The sequence below is a fragment of the Malaclemys terrapin genome, chromosome 24 (genome assembly GCF_027887155.1).
Source record: "Malaclemys terrapin pileata isolate rMalTer1 chromosome 24, rMalTer1.hap1, whole genome shotgun sequence".
Classification (NCBI taxonomy): Eukaryota; Metazoa; Chordata; order Testudines; family Emydidae; genus Malaclemys; species Malaclemys terrapin.
Genome location: NC_071528.1, coordinates 9578348 through 9597350, shown reverse-complemented (window position 1 = coordinate 9597350; position 19003 = coordinate 9578348). Strand labels below are relative to the sequence as shown.

Here is a 19003-nt window from a genome sequence, read left to right as displayed (position 1 = left end):
GTTTACTGCCATTTACCGAGAAAAACCTCAGTCTGCCAAACCTAGGTAGGAGAGATCGAACTGCGCCAGCAGGCAAGACGTAATTACCGACACTGGAATTTGTCCACGATATTGGGGTTAACGTGCCTGCTTTTACAAAAGGTGACGGAGGCGCTTTCATGACCACAGGTGTTCAAGACCTTGGTTTTTTAGGACTCATCCCTGAGATAACGTTTCCAGCTGCAGAGAGCCTCCCGGCCTCCTTAACTCAACGCCAACGCAGAGAGTACAGCACTACTTACTAGATTCCCGCCACCGTCTCCTGTAGCATGCTCGGAGCTCTGCTCGCTAAATGCTGGCCAGGCCTGACCCTGCTTAGTACGGGGAAGACTGACAAACACAGAGCCGGAGGGGGTATGACTCATTTGACGGTAAGCACGGTAGTCCCCGAATGAAGACTAAGCTTAGACAAAGAGGCTGTGGGTTTGTGTAGGGGTGTGTTTGTGGGTGTGCATATGTGGGTACGAATGCCTGTGTGTGTCCACATGTGTGTTTGCGTGGGTGCGTGCCTGTGTGTGCATATGTGTGACCTGCATGTGTGTGTGCCTATATGTGTGTGAATGCCTATGTGGCTATGTACAGATCCCCGTGGTTCAAGCCAACGCCGGCTGTATCTGTACTAGCAGCAGCAAATGGGTCTGGAGGGAGCATACTCCGTAAGGGTGACCCCGGGGCGGGAGGCCTAGGAATCAGTCCCACCCGATACAGCTCAGCATGGCAGACGGTATTTGTGGCCCTCGGAGTTAATTTCACCCTCACAGAACAAGACTGAACCTGACCGGTGCCGACATAACCCACAAGCCACATTAGCTTCCGCCTTCCGACCACATCTGCCCCCCCACAGACCTGCTTTCTGAACAAACATGTAAAACGCACAGAGCAAGGGAAGCGATTTGCCTGCGTGAGAGGCTTTAGCAGAGTGTTTGAGTCAATCTGGCAGCCAGGGTGAGCCTGGAAGCAGAACTGGTGGGGAAATATATACCCCCATTCAGCCTGCATGCCGGGGCAGTCCAGCCACATGCAAATGGAGGCCTGGGCGTGTAGGGACGTGACCACAGCCCCAGCCTTTCCGGCATCGCCAGCACCTGCACAGGGGCAGATGTCAGCTCTGCCCCTGACTGGCTCTGCGATCAATGCCTTCTCTAGGCTGATGCCCTGATCGGCCACGCGAGGCAGCCTCAGGGCCACCCAGAGGATTCAGGGGGCCTGGGGCAAAGCAATTTTGGGGGCCCCTTCCATAAAAAAAAGTTGCAATATTATAGAATACTATATTCTCGTGGGGGCCCCTGTGGGGCCCAGGGCCTGGGGCAAATTGCCCCACTTGCCCCCCCCTCTGGGCGGCCCTGGGTAGCCTTACAAAGAGCCTCCCACACCAGAGGCCTCCTGCCACGCGTGGGGATCAGCAGGGAAAAGACAAAACTGGGGCTTTTTCAGCAAAGCCACCGAGCCCACCTTGGTTGTGTGGAGCCAATGGGTTGCTGGGAGCCCGGCGTTACGCAGGGCAGGCTAAGGAGGGACTCTAAGGTGAAAGGGGTATAAACAAGATCAGACTCAGGCCCAACTAAAGGGAACATGGTCTGGATCACGCTCCCCCAGACCCCATAAGAATCTACATTAGCCTCTTCCTTCAAGCTCATCTGCCTATCTTGGGTACTTATATGGAGCCCATCATTGTAGCATCTGGGCAGCTCACAGTCTATATTGCCCCTCACAAAGGTAAGTGACCCACCCAAGGTCACACAGGGAGCCTGTGGCAGAGGGACATGACCTTTGGTGTCTGAGAGCAAAGGCTAGTGGCACCGTCGCTCTCTGCCAGCCTATTTTACAGGAGCAAAGTCTAGGCACAATTAAAAGGCCCCTGAGCTAAGTCAATCGGCAGCGTTGCCTAGTGGAGACAGCACTGGCCTAGTACTCAAAAGACTTGGGTTCTAGTCCTGGTTCTGTCGCTGGCCTGCGGGTGACTGTGAGCAAGTCATTACCCTGCTTAGTGCCTCAGTTTCCCCATCTGTAAAATGGGGATAATGCCCCTGAAGTGCTTCGAGATCCACAAGTGGAAAAGTAGGTACTAATTACTAGTATTATTTCCATTGACTGCAATGGGCTCTGGATTAGGCCCTAAATGCAGCCAGGGGACAAAGCCCCACATGCAGCACGATACATACAGTAGCTAGAAACTCTTTCTCGTCCATGGCTGCAGAGCAGAACTAGGGCATTTCTCGCTACTAATCAATATCATCAAAGCCACACTGAGCCGCTAGACTCATCTTATAAGCGCTACATGCGCCTTCCACCACAAAGCAGGAGAAGATCAAAGGCGGAAATTCATGAAAAACACACTTCGCTCGCATGCAACGCAGCTCCCCGTCTTAAAGAACGCCGCCACTAGGACCTGAACAGGCCCAGGGAGAAACGGAGAATGTTCAAACGCGCCACCCGAGCCCTAAAACCGGCAACCAGAACACAGCCTCCGGGAAGAGCAGATTCAACCCACGGAGAGGCTAGATTGCTATAGATCCCTGCACCGACACTTCGCTCTAGCAGATTGGCTTGCTGACGTGAACTAGACCAGGCAGAAGCCAGCCCAGAGGCAGCGAAGACAAGCTGGGAAGTCAGCCTGGGAGGCGTAAGATGCACCAGAAACCCAGTAAGGAATGATTTGTCGAACTAAGGGCTCTCCCAGGCCAAAGTTGGAAAGACAGAGGCAGCAGGGTTCTGGGAGACGTGCAAGAGGAGGCGGAATTAACTTCCTGAGCTGGGGCAGCCGGCCAACGGATTAGACGTGACCAACCCGACCACACGGACAGAGCCTGCCAAGCACTGCAAGAGCAAAGGCCTCGCCTGCAAACAGAGGTGATTGAGATTTGGCAGCCCTCTGTCCTGCCAGTAAAGTTCATTGAATGTAATTGACATGAAATTGACTATGTTACTGCAAACCTGCATACACTCACCTTGCTACCTTTGGCTGGAGAGAGAGAGAGAGAGAGAGAGAGAGTGTGTGTGTGTGTGTGTGTGTGTGCGCGCGTGCGCATTCACATCCATTCACAGTATGAAGCCGAACCACAATACATTTCTAAGTGATAGATGGGAATACAATTTATTTAACACACATCATAGCTAACCCGTGGAACTCCTTGCCACAAGAGCGCACTGAGGCCAAGAGCTTATTAGGATACAATCAAGGATTAGACATTTATATGGGCTCTGAGAGCACCCGCAGTCATAGCAGGGAAGATTAAAAAGGTGTATTAAGGGATATAAACCCTCATGCTTCAGGGCAAAACCCAGCCCCCCCCCCCCACTGATAGGGGTCAGGAAGGAACTTCCCTGATGGGTAGGTTACTTTGTAATTATTCCTTGTGGAGACTCTGAGGCACGTGACACCAGCTGCTTCTGAAGCCAGGACACAGATCTCAATGCACTGATGGTCTGGTTGGCCCTGACAACTCCTGCGTTCCTAGTGATCAATTTACATTTTCAGGGCTACCTTCCCAAGGAAAAGGGCTGGGAACTTAGACTAAACTTTCCAAGTCTGGGGATTTAAAACTAGGGCTTTGGCTCCGTAGTTAGGCGCTTTCACAAGCACACTTAGGTGCCTAAAACTGGATGAAAAGGCCCGACTCCAGGCTTATTTGGAAATCATTGGCCTCTGTGAACACCACCGAAAGCTGAGTTTCCTTTGCATTGCTAATTCCCTTGAGGGCCACGCTAATGTGTGGGGCGCTCCGCCTGGGGGAGCCTGCCTTGCGCTGGAGGGGGCTGCCTTTGTTCCGACGGCGGTGGGCTGTGTTTGTTTTAGTGGGTGCTTGCCGGTGAAGATGGGTCAGCGCAGCACCAGGAGAGCGTGTGGGGGCGAGTGTGTCTGGGCTAGCATCTGTGCTGATGGCAGTGCGCCACGGTGACATCGCACGGAGGGGCACGCACGGGGGAGGTCATGCACATGGTGGGATGGGAGACAGCAGGAGACCAGACGGGGGGGGCGAGAAAAACCCTTCCCACAACAGTGACGGTGACAGGATTACTTGTAACCATTTCCCATGGCCGGACAATGCCAGGCGGGGAGACGAAAAGAGAAGATTAGGGCGTTGGGGGAGAGGGTGGATTAACGGCACCTGAATCGAGGAAGGGTGGCCAGCAGCGAACTCTAGAGACAAATGTAAGCAGCTCTTCATTTTTGTACTTGCCAGGCTGGCAATGAACGCTACAGAAACGCGATAGCTAGCCAGACAGATAGGACAGACATCTGAGAGTGAGCCGAACGGAGCGAGCGAGAGACACCGGAGACAGAGAACGTGAACCAGCTAGCAAGAGCGGGAGACGATAGATGGAGGGCAAGCCCAGGAGCGAGCGCGAGCCTATCAGATTGCATTAGCCGCGCGGCCAAAGCAGAAACTGATCTCCGAGAGCGTCTCGAGTTTTTTAGGCAACAAATTAGCAGGTTGCAGACGAAACGAGGCACAAGGAGAAAGATACGGCCCCCTTCGCGCACACGCACATGCTCCTTTAACGGGGCGGGGGGAGGGAGGACAATAAATGACCCAGTGGGGCAGCTCTGAGCTGGCACTAACAGATGGTGAGAAATAATGCAAACTAATATATGCATCGCAGCAGGCTGGGGTTTAATAAAAACCTTCTCGGAATCTGCCTGCTCCCTGCCTCTCGCTCGCTTAATGAATTCCTTCAGTGTCCAATTTGCAGCCCGCCGCCTGCCACGACTCATTAGAAAACAGAGACGCTAGCCCGGGTTTTACCGCCTGCAACAGCAGCCGCGGAAGCAGCCGACTTCACCTGCGGAACCCGGGCGGGAGTGGGAAGGCGCTCGGCCCGCCCCTGGCTCGGCTAGTCCGATGCTCCACTGGGCACGAGGGTAGCGGGTGCCACGCCATTGGCCCTGGCCCTGCCTGCTGATCGTTTCCGGGGAGAGGGACGTGGCAAACAGGCTGCAGGGCGAGGCTTGACGTTAGTGACATGGACGTGCAGCCTAGAAACACGCGCCACAGGCTCCGAAGCAGAGGGGTGCGAAGGACGGACCCTCTGGGAGTCGGGCGCATTGCCTCAGTACAGGGGAGCGGGCAGGAGCCGCGGGAATCCACCCTAAAGACGCCTGGAGCCCCAGGCTCCAGCCAGGCCTGCGGCAGCAGCCGCCTGAGGATAAATTTGGGGTGAATCTGAGCCAGCTTCCCAGCAGGCCCGGGCCAGGTAGACCGTGGTCCTGTTTCCAGGACCTGTAAGTTCTTCCCAGGAGCCACTGACCATGACAGTGTATCTCAGAGACCACCCCCCTCCCAGGCCTGCCATCCTGCCCACTCCAATGAGGCCTATCAGTGACCCCTATGGCCCTGGAGCCAGCCCCCCCCCGCCCCGACACACACACACACAGCCCCCAGGTCTCTGAGCGGAGCCAGGAGTCTCCAGGCTGCCCGGTGGCGCTGTCGCCACCTACAGGCCGCAAGCGATGCAGCCTTGGGCTCCTCCGCACCTTGGAGAGAAGCCGTGGACGGGGCCTGGGCCTGCAGGGAAAGCCCCTGCCTAAGCCGCTTCTCCCCCCAGGGAAGGGGGCATCGGAGTCTGAGCTAAGGGGAAGGTGCTGGGCCTGGGGCCGGCTTTCCTGTTACCCACAAGGGGGTGCCATTACACTCGGCCTGCGGCTCAGTCACGCGCCGGCGCTGGGCGACGTCCATGGCTGTTGCACCGGATCGGGCCCGGCCCTGCCCCAGAATCGCTGCCCTGCCCCAGCAGGCACTTGGCAGCACAGACCAGCTCCCTCGTCCGACACGCCGCTCCCCAGAACCGCCCGCCGATCTCCCCCAGCAGCCGCGTACGTCTCATGCGCAGCCGAGCAGCCGTCCGTCTCGGCGAAGGCTTGCCGAGGTCCCCGGGGACCCTCGCTGGCGGGGAGGGAGCCCCGCCTGGCCCTGGCAGCCGCACAGAGCCTGCGACGCTGCGGGCACGAGGCGCCCGCGTAACGACCTGTCCCAAAGCGGCAGCAAGAACCCCTGAGCGCGTTCGCCGAGGCTTCCAGGAAGAACTTGACGTCTGCATTGTTCCAGCTCTCCCCGGCCAGCCTCGCTGCCAGTCGCGTGTAATGGACTCCATTTAAGCAGCCGGTTCCACGCGGCTCGTGTTTGGGGCATGCCCGGGCCGCACCGCTGCTCCGGCTTGTCTGCGCTTGGGGGGCGCTGCTCCGGGGAAGGGGCCCTGAGAGCTGCTGCCGGCCCAGCAGCCCAACTACCCTAGCCGAGCCCTGGGCAAAGGGGCCAGGCTTGAGGCCGTCCACCAGCGGCTGGGCAGGATGAACGCACAGGGCCGCAGTGCAGGGTTTCGCACGCGGTTGATAGGACAGTGATTGAGCAGAAGGTTGGTCTGGTGGCCAAGGCGCTTGACTGGAGATGTCAGGTCAGTTCCCACCTCTGCCTCAGACGCCCTTGGGTAAATCGCTGAAGCTCTCTGGGGCTCAGCCCCCCCCCTCCCCCCCCCGCCCCCCCCCCCCGCCAGGGGATAATACAGCTTCCTACGCCCCCAGTCCAGGGGCCATCTCGCGATGGGCCTGTGCTGTTCCTGGCTCTGATCTCGGTTGGAGGCTCCAGCTCCAATAACAACAAGCAGGACTGGGTTGCACCCCTCAAGCTTCTCCCAGCAATGGGGAGAGATGGGGCCACCCCACAGGCGCCGACTTTTCAACGTGCTGGGGGGGAACTCGACCCCCAGCTCTGCCCCAGGCCCCATCCACGCCATCCCTTCCCCCAAGGCCCCGCCCCACCTCTTTCCGCCCCGTTCTGCCCCCCTCCCCTGAGCACGCCATGTCCTCACTCCTCCCCCTTCCTCCCTGCACATCGCGAAACAGCTGATTGCGGCGGGCGGGAGGCACTGGGGGGTGGGGACCCACCGTTTTTTCCCCATGGGTGCTCCCCTGTGGTCTAACCCCCGATGGAAAAGCTCCGCCTGGAGGGAGAACTTGGTGACTGATGCTCAGTGGGGCTAGCGTGCGGTACTCCCCTGCCGTCACCGGAGCAGCACACACTACCTGGGGATCCGACCCTGGTTCTCTGGAATGGCCTGAGTCCAGTAAAGGGAAGGTCCTTTTCCCCCCTCTGGGCCTGGAGCCAACCACTTCCCGGCCAGGTCCCCTCCGGGAGCCCGCAGGCATCTCCCAGATTAGCTGAGCCCCAGATGGATGGCCCCGCCTTGCCGAACGAGCCAGGCGATGTCACACTCTTAGCCAGCCCCCGGGCCACCCCCTCGGGGCACAGAGACAGGCACTGTTCAGAGCTGACACCGCAGCGAACCCAGCCTGGGACCGAGCCGCCCCCATGGCCCTGCAGCAGAGCAAAGCCCCCGGCCCCCGGCCCTGCTGTGCCAATATCCCTCCAGCCATGTCGCTGCAACAGTGAGAAGTCTCCCTGCGGCGCTGCAGTGGGGATAATCAACCCACGTACTTGGGATTCTTTAGGCACGGGGGATATAAATAACCCCGAATAAAAACCTAAAGCCCAGCAGCAGCTCCGGGGAGGTGTGAGCGCACAGACCCAGTGGCTAACACGCACAAGTGCACGTACAGACACGCACAACGGCTCACACAGACACGCTAACGTACAGTTGCACGCAGCCACACTCGCAAACACACTCACACATGCTAACAGGCAGAACTGCTCACTCAGCTACTCGCTCACATGCACAAGCGCATGTGGACACACTGACATGCACACTCGTGTGCATAGACACACGCGTTGGCACGCTCAGTTGTGCACACTCACACTCACCAGTATGCTGATAGGCACACACCTGTATGCCCAGACTTATACTAACATTCACATAGACACACTCAGATACAGCCCCACACAGGTGTGCACACATGCTTACACTCGCATACCTACATCATGCACAGCAACATGCTCACACTAACACACCTATGTGCACACATGCTTACACTAGCATACCCACGTTGTGCACACCGACATGCTCACTCACATGTGCACACATGCTTACACTAGCATACCCATGTCATGCACACTGACATGCTCACACTCACACATGTATGTGCACAGATGCTTACACTAGCATACCCACATTTTGCACACCAAATGCTCACTCACCCACATGTGCACACATGCTTACATTAGCATACCCATGTCATGCACACCGACATGCTCACACTCACACACGTGCACACATGCTTACACTAGCATGCCCACATCGTGCACACCGACATGCTCACACTCACACACCTATGTGCCTGTATGTGGCCAGCCACACGCAGCGATACGCAAACACCCTCATTGCCAGACGCACACTCACCCTGTGAAAACAAACCCAACCAGCGGGGGGCCAGCATGTCATTTGAATCTGCTCCCTCCTTGGTTTTGCACGAATGGAATTCATGCCGGGCTCGACCTTTTGCATTTGTGAGTGTGCACCGGGACTGCAGTTCTCCAACCGGCCCGTGACTCCCGTGCACGTAGGCAGAAGATGAGTGCAAGGTAGGGTGACCAGATGTCCCGATTTTATAGAGACAGTCCCAATTTTGGGTCTTTTTCTTATATAGGCACCGATTACCCCCCACCCCCGTCCCGATTTTTCACATTTGCTGTCTGGTCACCCTAGTGCAAGGAGCTGGGGCAGAGGCGGATTTGAAGGGGAGGCACTGGCTAGGAAATGGAGATTGCTCCCCAGGAAGCCAGCCACGGGATGGACACGAAGCCAAGATGACTCTGAACTAGGGAATCCGAAGATGGTGAAGCAGCCGCAGCTGCCGATCGTCCAGAGTCCAGGGGCCTGGCTGGGCTCCTGGAGCCTCTCCCAGGGTCTCCGGGATGGCCAAGTGCACAGAGCTGCAGAAGCTGGGACTTGCCAAGGTGGCTTAGAGGCCACCGCTGCTCCGCACCCTCCCAGCCAAGCGCGGGAGCGGAGTGGGTGGTGCAGCCTGAACACCACTGGGCAGCCGGCCCAGGCGGGCTTACGGCAGGGTTGCCGAGCCCCTCTGCGTCTTTCTTTGGAGCAGGCTGGCGTCTCCTGCCCACACCACCTGCCTGGGCACCCGTCGGCCAGGGCCGGTCCCAGGAGGGAGAGTCTCCGGGAGCTTGGCTAATGGACATTTCAGGCCTCCGGAATTCAGTGCGAGAGAGATCAGGCCGCCGCTCAAACAGCTGCGGCGCGGGGGCTTCGGTTGGGCCGGATACGCTCAGAGGGCTGTTGCGGTGTCAGCCTGAGAGCAGGCTGGGGAAGGTGGGAGGCGGGCGGGCGCGGGGGCTGAGAGAGGGGGTGGAGCACGGGAAGGTGGTGGACGGGGATCATGTTGGGGGGGGCTGGGAGAGGAGATGGTGAAGACTGGAAGATAAGGGAGGTTGGCGGATGGGAATGGGAGCTGGAGAGAGTCGGTGGGGGGGTTGGGAGGGGAGGTGTCAGTGGTTGGGGGGGCGGTAGAGGGTGGGGAGGGGAGGTCTCAGTGGTTGGGGGGTAGGTGGGGTTGGGAGAGAAGGTGTCAGGGGTTGAGGAGGTAGGTGAGGGATTGGAAGGGGAAGTGTCGATGGTTGGGGGGGTGGGGTGGGAGGGGAGGTGTCGGGTTGGGGGTAGGTAGAGGTGGGAAGGGAGGTGTCAGGGTTGGGGGTAGGTGGGGATGGGAGGGGAGGTGTCGATGGTTGGGGGGTGGGGGTGGGAGGGGAGGTGTTAGTGGTTGGGGGTAGGTGGGAGGGGTGGGAGGGGAGATGTTGGGGGTAGGTGGGTGGGGTGAGAGGGGAGGTCGGTGGTTGGGGGTAGGTAGAGGTGGGAGGGGAGGTCTCAATGGTTGGGTGGGTAGGTGGGGGTGGGAGGGGAGGTGTCGGGGGTTGGTGGGGTGGGAGGGGAGGTGTCAGGGGTTGGGGGAGTAGGTGGGGTGTTGGAAGGGGAAGTGTCGATGGTTGGGGGGGTGGGAGGGGAGGTGTCGATGGTTGGGGGGGTGGGAGGGGAGGTGTCAGGTGTTGGGGGTAGATGGGGATGGGAGGGGAGGTGTCGATGGTTGGGGGGTGGGGGTGGGAGGGGAGGTGTTAGTGGTTGGGGGTAGGTGGGAGGGGTGGGAGGGGAGATGTTGGGGGTAGGTGGGTGGGGTGAGAGGGGAGGTCGGTGGTTGGGGGTAGGTAGAGGTGGGAGGGGAGGTCTCAATGGTTGGGTGGGTAGGTGGGGGTGGGAGGGGAGGTGTCGGGGGTTGGGGGAGTAGGTGGGGGGTTGGAAGGGGAAGTGTCGATGGTTGGGGGGGTGGGAGGGGAGGTGTCGATGGTTGGGGGGGTGGGAGGGGAGGTGTCAGGTGTTGGGGGTAGATGGGGATGGGAGGGGAGGTGTCGATGGTTGGGGGGTGGGGGTGGGAGGGGAGGTGTCGGGGGTTGGTGGGGGTGGGAGGGGAAGTGTCGATGATTGGGGGGTGGGGGTGGGAGGGGAGGTGTCGGGGGTTGGTGGGGGTGGGAGGGGAGGTGTCAGGGGTTGGGGGAGTAGGTGAGGGGTTGGAAGGGGACGTGTCGATGGTTGGGGGGGTGGGAGGGGAGGTGTCAGGTGTTGGGGGTAGGTGGGGATGGGAGGGGAGGTGTCGATGGTTGGGGGGTGGGGGTGGGAGGGGAGGTGTCAGTGGTTGGGGGTAGGTGGGAGGGGTGGGAGGGGAGATGTCAGGGGTTGGGGGTAGGTGGGGGTTGGGAGGGGAGGTCTCGATGGTTGGGCGGGTAGGTGGGGGTGGGAGGGGAGGTGTCGGGGGTTGGTGGGGGTGGGAGGGGAGGTGTCAGGGGTTGGGGGAGTAGGTGGGGGGTTGGAAGGGGAAGTGTCGATGGTTGGGGGGGTGGGAGGGGAGGTGTCAGGGGTTGGGGGTAGGTGGGGATGGGAGGAGAGGTGTCGATGGTTGGGGGGTGGGAGGGGAGGTGTCAGTGGTTGGGGGTAGGTGGGAGGGGTGAGAGGGGAGGTGTCAGGGGTTGGGGGTAGGTGGGGATGGGAGGGGAGGTGTCGATGGTTGGAGGGGTGGGAGGGGAGGTGTCAGGTGTTGGGGGTAGGTGGGGGTGGGAGGGGAGGTGTCGATGGTTGGGGGGTGGGGGCGGGAGGGGTGGTGTCAGTGGTTGGGGGTAGGTGGGAGGGGTGAGAGGGGAGGCGTCGGTGGTTGGGGGGTAGGTGGGGGTGGGAGGGGAGGCAGGGGCTCGGGAACTGAGCCGTGGGGAGGGGCGGGCGGTGGCCGCCTGGGGAACACAGAACGAAAGGTCCTACACAGATGCCAAGTATCTTGTGCTGTTGCTAATCAAGTCCTCTGCGGCCCAGCCAGCCCCCCCCCCCCTCCCGGGGCAGAGCGGGGGGGCTCTCGGGACCCAGCCCTGACTCTATTAAATAGCTTCACTCCCCACGGCGCGAGCTTGCGTGCGCGTAGCCGAGCGGGGAGTATGGATGGCTCACTTAGATGGGGCGGTGATTTTAGCCCTGCTGTAAATCCACAGCCCGATTGCTCCCCAGGAGGTAATAAAAGAGAAAACAATATCGGTAACACGATGAAAAACTTCACAGAGGAGCTTGGGGGGAGGGGGATGGACCTGGGAGAGCCGCTCGCCCTGCTGGTGCTGCGCCGGGCTCTGCCTTGCCTACCAATGCTGCCTTTGGCCAGGGCTCACTGATGCCCCCTTTGCCAGCCTCCCGCGTGCCCCCTTAGTGCTGCTCACACGTCAGTGACGCTGGGAACGGGCACAGATCAGCACAGCGCCCTGATTTCGGAGGACCGAGGATCTCCAGGGATACGGGCGGTGGGGTCCACTGGGTCAGAGCCCAGGACTGGGACTCAGAACTCCTGAGTTCTCTTCCCTGCTGTGCCACTGACCCGCTGGGCGAGAGTGGGGGTGTCTCATTCAGGCCTGGTTTCCAGAGGCACGTGGCAGCCACAACCCTCGCTGAAGCCAGTGGGAGCGAGGGGCGCTGAAAACCAGGTCCATGCCGCCCCGTGCCTCAGTTTCCCCCTCTGAGACATGGAGATATCGATATACATTTGAGAGGGGCAGAGCTGGCTCGTTCCGCTCCCTCCTCCCTGGTCTGTCCTGGCCCAAGCTTTGCCTGAGAGCGCCTGTCTCTCTGAGGGTAAGAGCTGCAGAGGGGCCCCAGCGGGCAGGGGGAGGTTGGCACACAAAGAGAGCTGGGTCCCTGCTGGCAAGCAGAAGGAGGCGAGGGGAAGCGCTGCTGGCAATGGCCCTGCCCTAGACGGTCTCCTTCTTTAAAGAGACCATTGCTGTGGTATCCAGCCACCTGCACCCGTTACTGGTACAAAGCCCACCTTGGGCCGGCTGGGACCCAGGGCTCCAGCCAGCCGCCAGCGCTTTGGCGGTGGCCTGGGAGAAACGAGTTTGCTGGGTCTCAGCCTAGTGCCCACTCGAGAGGGGCCCACGTCACAAAGGGCTGGCGCTCACTGGCACGGCTGGCAAAGGCAGGATGGTCACCCGCAATACCCTCCCGCCAGCCACGCAGGATGGGTGTGACGCCGTCTCGCCGCCTGTCCTGAACACTGAGGTGTTGGATCCATTCGGCCACGTCGGCACAGGGCTCTGGGAGAGCGGTGAATTATTGAGATTAACGAGGAACAGGATGGATTGTTTCTCAACGTGCATTTTCCCGCACCCTGGTGGGGGTGGGGGGGTCCCTTTAGCCTGCGAGACATATGGGAAGGGGTCTGGAATGCAGACTCCCAGCGGGGCCCGGGAACAGAAGAAGCCGGGTGAGGAATTCTGGTTCTTCATATTTATTGTAGCTGGGAGAGACCCGGGATTTAAAGGAACAGCAAGGCTGCCACCGGCTGGTCACGGCAAACGTGGCACCTCCCAGAAAGTGGCTGGGCAGGATGTTTGTCTCTTTCTGTCACCTGTGGCCCGGTTGGAAGTGGCCCAGGTTTGGGGGGTGGGAGTGACTGGCCCGGGAATCCCATTAGGGGAGGGACTAGCTGAGAACTGATCCCTTGGCAAGAGGGGAAGGGCGGAAACCAGGCAGCAAAAAGCGAGAGTGAAACAGGGGCCCAGATGACTCAGCCTCAGAGCAGAGAATAACTCAGCGGCCAAGAATGTATTTGACGCCGTCGCAGGTTCCTTGTGACTGGATGAGTTCGCAAGGGGCTGGCCTGTTCCCCGGCTGGGCCCTCTGGATTCAACCTCCCGGGTCCGAGTTCAGAACCCGCCTCCAAGGTGCCCCGGGAGCGAACGTTCCCGCCCCGGGGGTCGCCTGCTGGCACCTTTGGGGAAGGCCTGGGGCACAGACACCACCACATTTATCGTCTGAGCAAGGGGTCTTGGGAAGGGGCTGGCCCAGCGCTGATCGGCCGGGACGGGGAGCGCTGCGTGGGCTCTGGTTGAGGCCAGCGGGTGTCACTCCCAGGGACAGAGTTCGCTCACCCCGTGGATCTCCCCACAAGAGCGGACTTAGCCCTCCAACCCCAGCCCGCAATCACTGGCCGAGTCCAACCGGCAGCCCCCTGCTCGGAACCGCTGTCACAGCAAGAAGGGCCCTTCCCCCGTCCTTGGACCCACCTGCCTCCGGGAACTTTAGCGGGGCTATTCTTGATGCCCATTTTGTGGGTGCAAACGGCACCCACATTTCTGCTCCCCCCCAAAAAAAATCCCAGGCCTCAAACCTGACTCTTTGCACCACCACCCACACAGTGGGTTCATCATGCCCGTCTGTGTCCACAGTTCACAGATGCCGCCTGGCAAACGTGGCCAGTAGCTACACTGCAGAGGATCGGGGTGTGGGGGGAGGGATTGGGAAAACAGACCTTTGCTCAATGATTTATCTGCCCGATCCCCAGAGCTGGAGGACAAGGGGTCGGGAGCTGTGTTTGCAGATGAATCATACGTGGGGATACAGGCGAGCAATCAATCCTGAAAACCCCAGAAAAACATCCCCCCCTCCCCGCCCCTTCCCCCGGGTTCCAAGCTGAGCAAATCCAGACCGAGAGCCAGGCGTGGAGCTGAACTGGCTAAATAAACCACAGGGAAATCAACCACAAAAGCCCCTTTCAATCCGCACAGCTGCTGTCATTGTCCTGACAATTGCATCAATCAGAGATAAACATATTCAAAAATCCCTGCCACGGTAAACACTGGGGGGGAGGGGAGGGGGGAATATGTTTGTCAAGGTGCACTTTGCTCACTGGTTGAACTGTGCATTGCCAGTTGGGGCAGGGCAGAGCCCCACACCTGGAGCTGGGGGGCTCGGGGAAGAGCGCCTGGCGATACAGGGGCCACTCCAGCGCTGCCCTACCCCCGTGCCGTCATTCGCACCAGGGCACCGTGGGCACGACATGCTGCCGGCTCAGGATGGTCATGCCCAACCCCCGCTTTGCCCGGGGGTCGATGACTCCAGGGCCATGTGAAATTGGGCCCAGGTAACCGGAGCAAGGAGCAGCACAAGCCCCGGCCCCTCTGGGGAACAAGGTTCAGTGGGGGGGTGGGGAAGCGATCACAGGTGTTGGGCCAAATCCTCAGGGGACGTAAACCAGCCCCGCTCCATCGAATTCAGTGATGCCGTTGTCCAGCCACTCAGGAGCAGGCCCGTCGCTCCGGTGGGTTTCGCAAAGAGGTGATTTCTCAACCCGGCAGAGCGAGGGGGCAGTTCCCAGAAGGAGCCCCAAGGCCGCCCCTTCCCCGCTCTCAAGGCCGATGGGCTGGCTAACGGGACCGGACTATAAAGAGCCAGCCCCGGGCATGCACAGGACAGTGTCCCGGCGGTGAGGAGCGGCCAGAGACGAGACTCAGCCAGGTGGAATCGCAGTCAGGGAAAGGTAGATACGGACTCGGGGCTTTCGCCAGCCCTGGCCCCGGGACAGCACCAAGTGAACAGCCGGTGATTCCGGCTGGGAGAGTTTCAATTGCAAAGGGAGTCGGGGCACATCCGGGGGGCATTCAGGAGCCCCCGATTCCCAGTGGTGCGGAGCACCCCATATTCCTTGGGGCGTTGGGGGCTTAGCACCTGGGGCTTTGAGGCCAGGACTTGGGGATCAGGGGGCTCGATGCCACCTGTCCTGGACCGGGGGCTGCCTAAGGACCGATCTGCTCCCCCGTGTAAGGTTAGGACTAGATGCCCACTGCCCCCAGGGGCCATTCTGGAATAGGCCAAGCGAAGGGGTGCCCTGGCCATGCCCCCTTCCCCCTAGGCAATGTCCCCGGGTGCTGGGGCTGGGAAGGGGTGGCCTAGAGCTTATGTGCCCCCCAGGGGTTCCCTGACTCTAAGGGAACCCCAGGTGGCCAACCAAGGGAGCTTTGCCAAATGTGGCTCCATGAGGGCCCTGCCAGCAAGGATCTCCCCTCTGCCCTGCCGCGGAGCGTCCTCCTGGCTGGGGGAGGAGGGGAACCTCAGCAGTGGGCCTGGCAGAGATGAAAAAAGTGAGACTCTGAATACGGTTGGGAGCCCAGGGCTGGACCGGCAGGGGGTGGCGGGTGGGGATGGAGGGGCATCGGCAGGATTGGGGGGCAGGGGGGATCCTAGGGCTGTGGGGCATGATTGAGGACCCCTGTGCGGACAGAGGGAGTAGGGCGTTTGCTCAGCGCCAGCCTGACTCCAGCCTCCCCGCTCAGCCTCTCGGCTTCCCAGGTCCCTTTACCGCCGACTAGCCATGATGGCCCAGTGTGTGTTTCTCCCTGCAGGATGGGCCACTTGGGGATCGCCCTGCTGGCTGCGCTCATGTCCTCCCTTCCCTGCTGGCTGGGAGCCCCCTGCCCACCCGTGCCCACCCCCAGCAACATCACACAATTCGTCTGCACCTCCCCGTCCCTCAGCAGCTTCCCGACCGGCTTCCCTGAGGAGACGCTGATGATCTCCGTGGAGTTCACCAACCTCTCCAGCATCGGCCCCGACGCCCTGCAGAAGCTCCCCAAGCTCCGAGAGCTGCACCTCTCCAGCAATCAGTTAAGGAGCCTCCCCGGCAGCCTCTTCCGGGATCTGCCAGCGCTGCGGGTCTTGGATCTCACCAACAACCTCCTGGAAGACCTGCCCCCAGAGATCGTGGACTCCTATAGCCCTCTGCAGCACCTGGTTCTGAATGGGAACAGGCTGGGGGCCTTGGAACCAGCGTGGTTCCAGACGCTGGGGGAGCTGGAGTGGTTAGATGTGTCCAATAACCGGCTGCAGGCCCTGCCTCCAAATTGCTTCCAGAACCTGAGCAACCTGAAAAGTCTTGACCTGTCCAATAACCACCTGGACAGGCTGGCCCCGGAGCTGCTGGCCGGCCTGCCCAGCCTGGAGAGGTTAAACCTGGAAGGCAACCAGCTCCACTCCATTGTCGAGCACACCTTCGACCAGATGCCGCACCTCAGGTACCTCTTCCTCCAGCACAACAACCTGAGCTCGCTGCCGGCGCAGCTCTTCCGAAACCTGGGCCGGCTGGGCCACCTGGATCTCTACAACAACAGCCTGACCTCGCTGGCCCCCTGCTTCTCGGAGCAGAACCTGACGCTGGAGCTGGATCTGTCCGGGAACCCGTGGGCGTGTGACTGCGCCATGCTCTCCTTCATGCAGTGGGCGACGGGCCGCTCCGTCGGCCTGTACGCCCTACAGCACACCCGCTGTGGGACCCCCGAGAACCTCAAGGGCCAGACGGTAGCAGCCGCGACCAACGACACGCTCATTGCTTCCTGTCCAGCAGAGCACCCGAGCCCCTGCAGCCTCCCTCAGAACCAGGCTTCCTAAGCTTAGCGTGGCTGACCCAGGTGGCAACGCCCAGCGCCAGTGGGCAGCATGCCAGCTAGACATGGTGAGAGCTGCGGGCACTGCCATCTTCAACCCCCATGCCGCCACTGGGCGCCCTGGGGCATGATGATGTTGGTGCCTTCCTTACCAGGGGATCCCAGCAGTGCCCACCACCCTTCCCATAGGACTGGCCTTTCGAGCTCAGGCCTTTCCCATTTGCCGCTACCAGCTCACCCCCCAGGTCACTGATCAAATACCTGCCCAGCTGCAGCAGGAAGGATCAGACCCACCCACAGAGAAGCCCATGGCCGCACAGCATTTCCCACTCCCACCCCCACCCCCACTCCTCCATGACCTCCTGCCTGACCCCTTCAGCCCCTCACCCCACCATGCCTCAGAGATAGGAGCTACCACGTGCCTCCCCCCAGCCAGCTCCCTTGTGCAGCCACACGCTCGTGTGGGATGGTCTCCAGTAAGCACCCAACAGCTCCTGCTTCCCCTACCAGGAAACCCCTCCCTAGAAAAAAGCCCAGACATCTCTTAGGATACAGTCGTCCACCTGGCATTTGTCCTTATTTGGGCCCCAGCTTCCGAGCCTGGCACCCAAATCCCTTGCCTGGCACCGAGTAATCTTGGAGGCATCAAGGAGCCTCAATTGTGGGGTTTGGGTGGGCTCTGGGAAGTTGGTTTTATAGGCAACAGCATGGGCTGGAATTAAGCTCTGAAAGGGGTTGGCTTGGATCAGGGTCCCTGTCCTTGGGCAAGGTCCCCACCCCATCCCAAACATAGCACCGGTCTGCAATCAGCAACACGTACGCATCACTCCCTTCTGGGCTGGCTATGGCCAGGGTTTCCCTTCCCTGCCCTTCCCCTGGCCAGCCTCTTCAGAAAGAGATCCTTTCCGCCGAGTGCAATCTAATAGGACTGACCTGATCTGGCTACCAAGGGGAGTCAGCTCTGCTCAGCCACATGCCTGTGATGCATCTCCTTGTAGAAGCAAAGGCAGGCAGTTGCAGGCTGGATAGATGCTCCCCCTACAAGGTCCAAGAACATGAGTCCCCCATCCCAGGCCTCTGTTATCCCCTAAAAGATCCTAGCACCAGCCATCCCAGCCTGGTCCCAAAGATCAGGGAAGTTTGGCGTTGAAAGGAAAGCACTAGAGAGAGAGGAATGTAAGCCATGACTAAATCCGGCTGCTCTGGTCAATGTCACCCCGTCCCTGTGAATGTTCCGGCCCTCGTGATATGTTGATTGCAGCCATTGTGTTTTTTTAATTGGAAACAAAACACGGAAAGTTACACGTTAACGTCTCGCCGGCAAATTTATGGCGGAACTAGGGTCCTAAGGAAGGTTTAAATTAAACGGAATTGTTTAAAGCTGTTGCACAATTTGTCCTGATTTATCACGCCAATAAAAACCGTGAGCGAGCGGCGCCTCCGGACCCCGGTGTGGGTGGCTGGGCTCTTGTTTTATAAAGAGAGGCTGCTGGTTGTTGGCGTAACTTGAAAAGAATCAAGGTGAACATGGGGGACACTAAGGGGTCTCTGATTCGATGGGGGATGGGGGAGGAGGACAAGGGCTGATGGGGGTGAAGTTTAACTGGTGGCCTTGGAAAGCGCGCGAAAGTTTGGACCCTTCTCGGAACTTCAACCGTCTGCAAACTCAGGCTGGGGGTCTCCTAGGAGCTGGTTTGTTCTACAGATGATCCTGAGATGCAACTTCAGCCCCTGCACCTGGACCCCCGGCTTCCCCAAAGTTCAGGAGTCCTGACTCAGGTTAGCCCTTTCCAAAGAGATGGACCCAGTGCCCAAGTTCAGCTCCAGATCTCCACTTACTTGCCAAAAGGGAGTCAGGACTCCTGGGTTCTGTTCCTGGTTCTCTGCCCCAGACTTCATGTCCAGGGCCGGTGGCTGGCCTGCTGTAAGGGGGATAATGTCTGGGCATGTGTAAAAGCGCTCGGAAATCTACGGCTGCATAATGCCAAGCATCGCTTCTTATTGCCACGAGTGACGGGCTTTGGGGCAGATTTCCTCCCGTGATCCCACAGTGCACGGCCCCCTTTACAAGCTAGAGATCTCTAATAGGTGCTGTTGGGGACGTCGGCCCAGTCCCACCTACAATTCACAGTGCAGCACCCATGCAGGGGCCACCGGCTGGGCAGCACCCGGCCCACCAGCCCTTTCCCTACCCCAGCCGGCCGGTGAAACTGCTCAACGGCGTCCCCAGCAGTGCCCCCAAGCCCAGAAATGTCCACACTATTTCCACTGCATCTCAGAGAAACTGAAGTCGCAGCACCAGGCAGCCGCCCCTCGCT

The 19003-nt window shown here is 59.9% G+C and overlaps 1 protein-coding gene across 1 annotated transcript; it reads left to right on the top strand.

The window, feature by feature from the left end:
* Window positions 1-14237: 14237 nt before the first annotated feature.
* LRG1 (leucine rich alpha-2-glycoprotein 1) lies at window positions 14238-18077 on the top strand. Its single transcript, XM_054013657.1, has 2 exons — window positions 14238-14785; window positions 15648-18077. Exon 2 carries the CDS (start codon window positions 15649-15651, stop codon window positions 16687-16689), a length of 1041 nt encoding a protein of 346 aa, XP_053869632.1. The 5' UTR covers window positions 14238-14785; window position 15648; the 3' UTR covers window positions 16690-18077.
* The last annotated feature ends 926 nt before the right edge of the window (window positions 18078-19003 follow it).

Coding starts and splice junctions, on each gene's coding strand:
- LRG1 (XM_054013657.1), top strand. CDS start 15,649: ATGGGCCACTTGGGGATCGCCCTGCTGGCTGCGCTCATGTCCTCCCTT.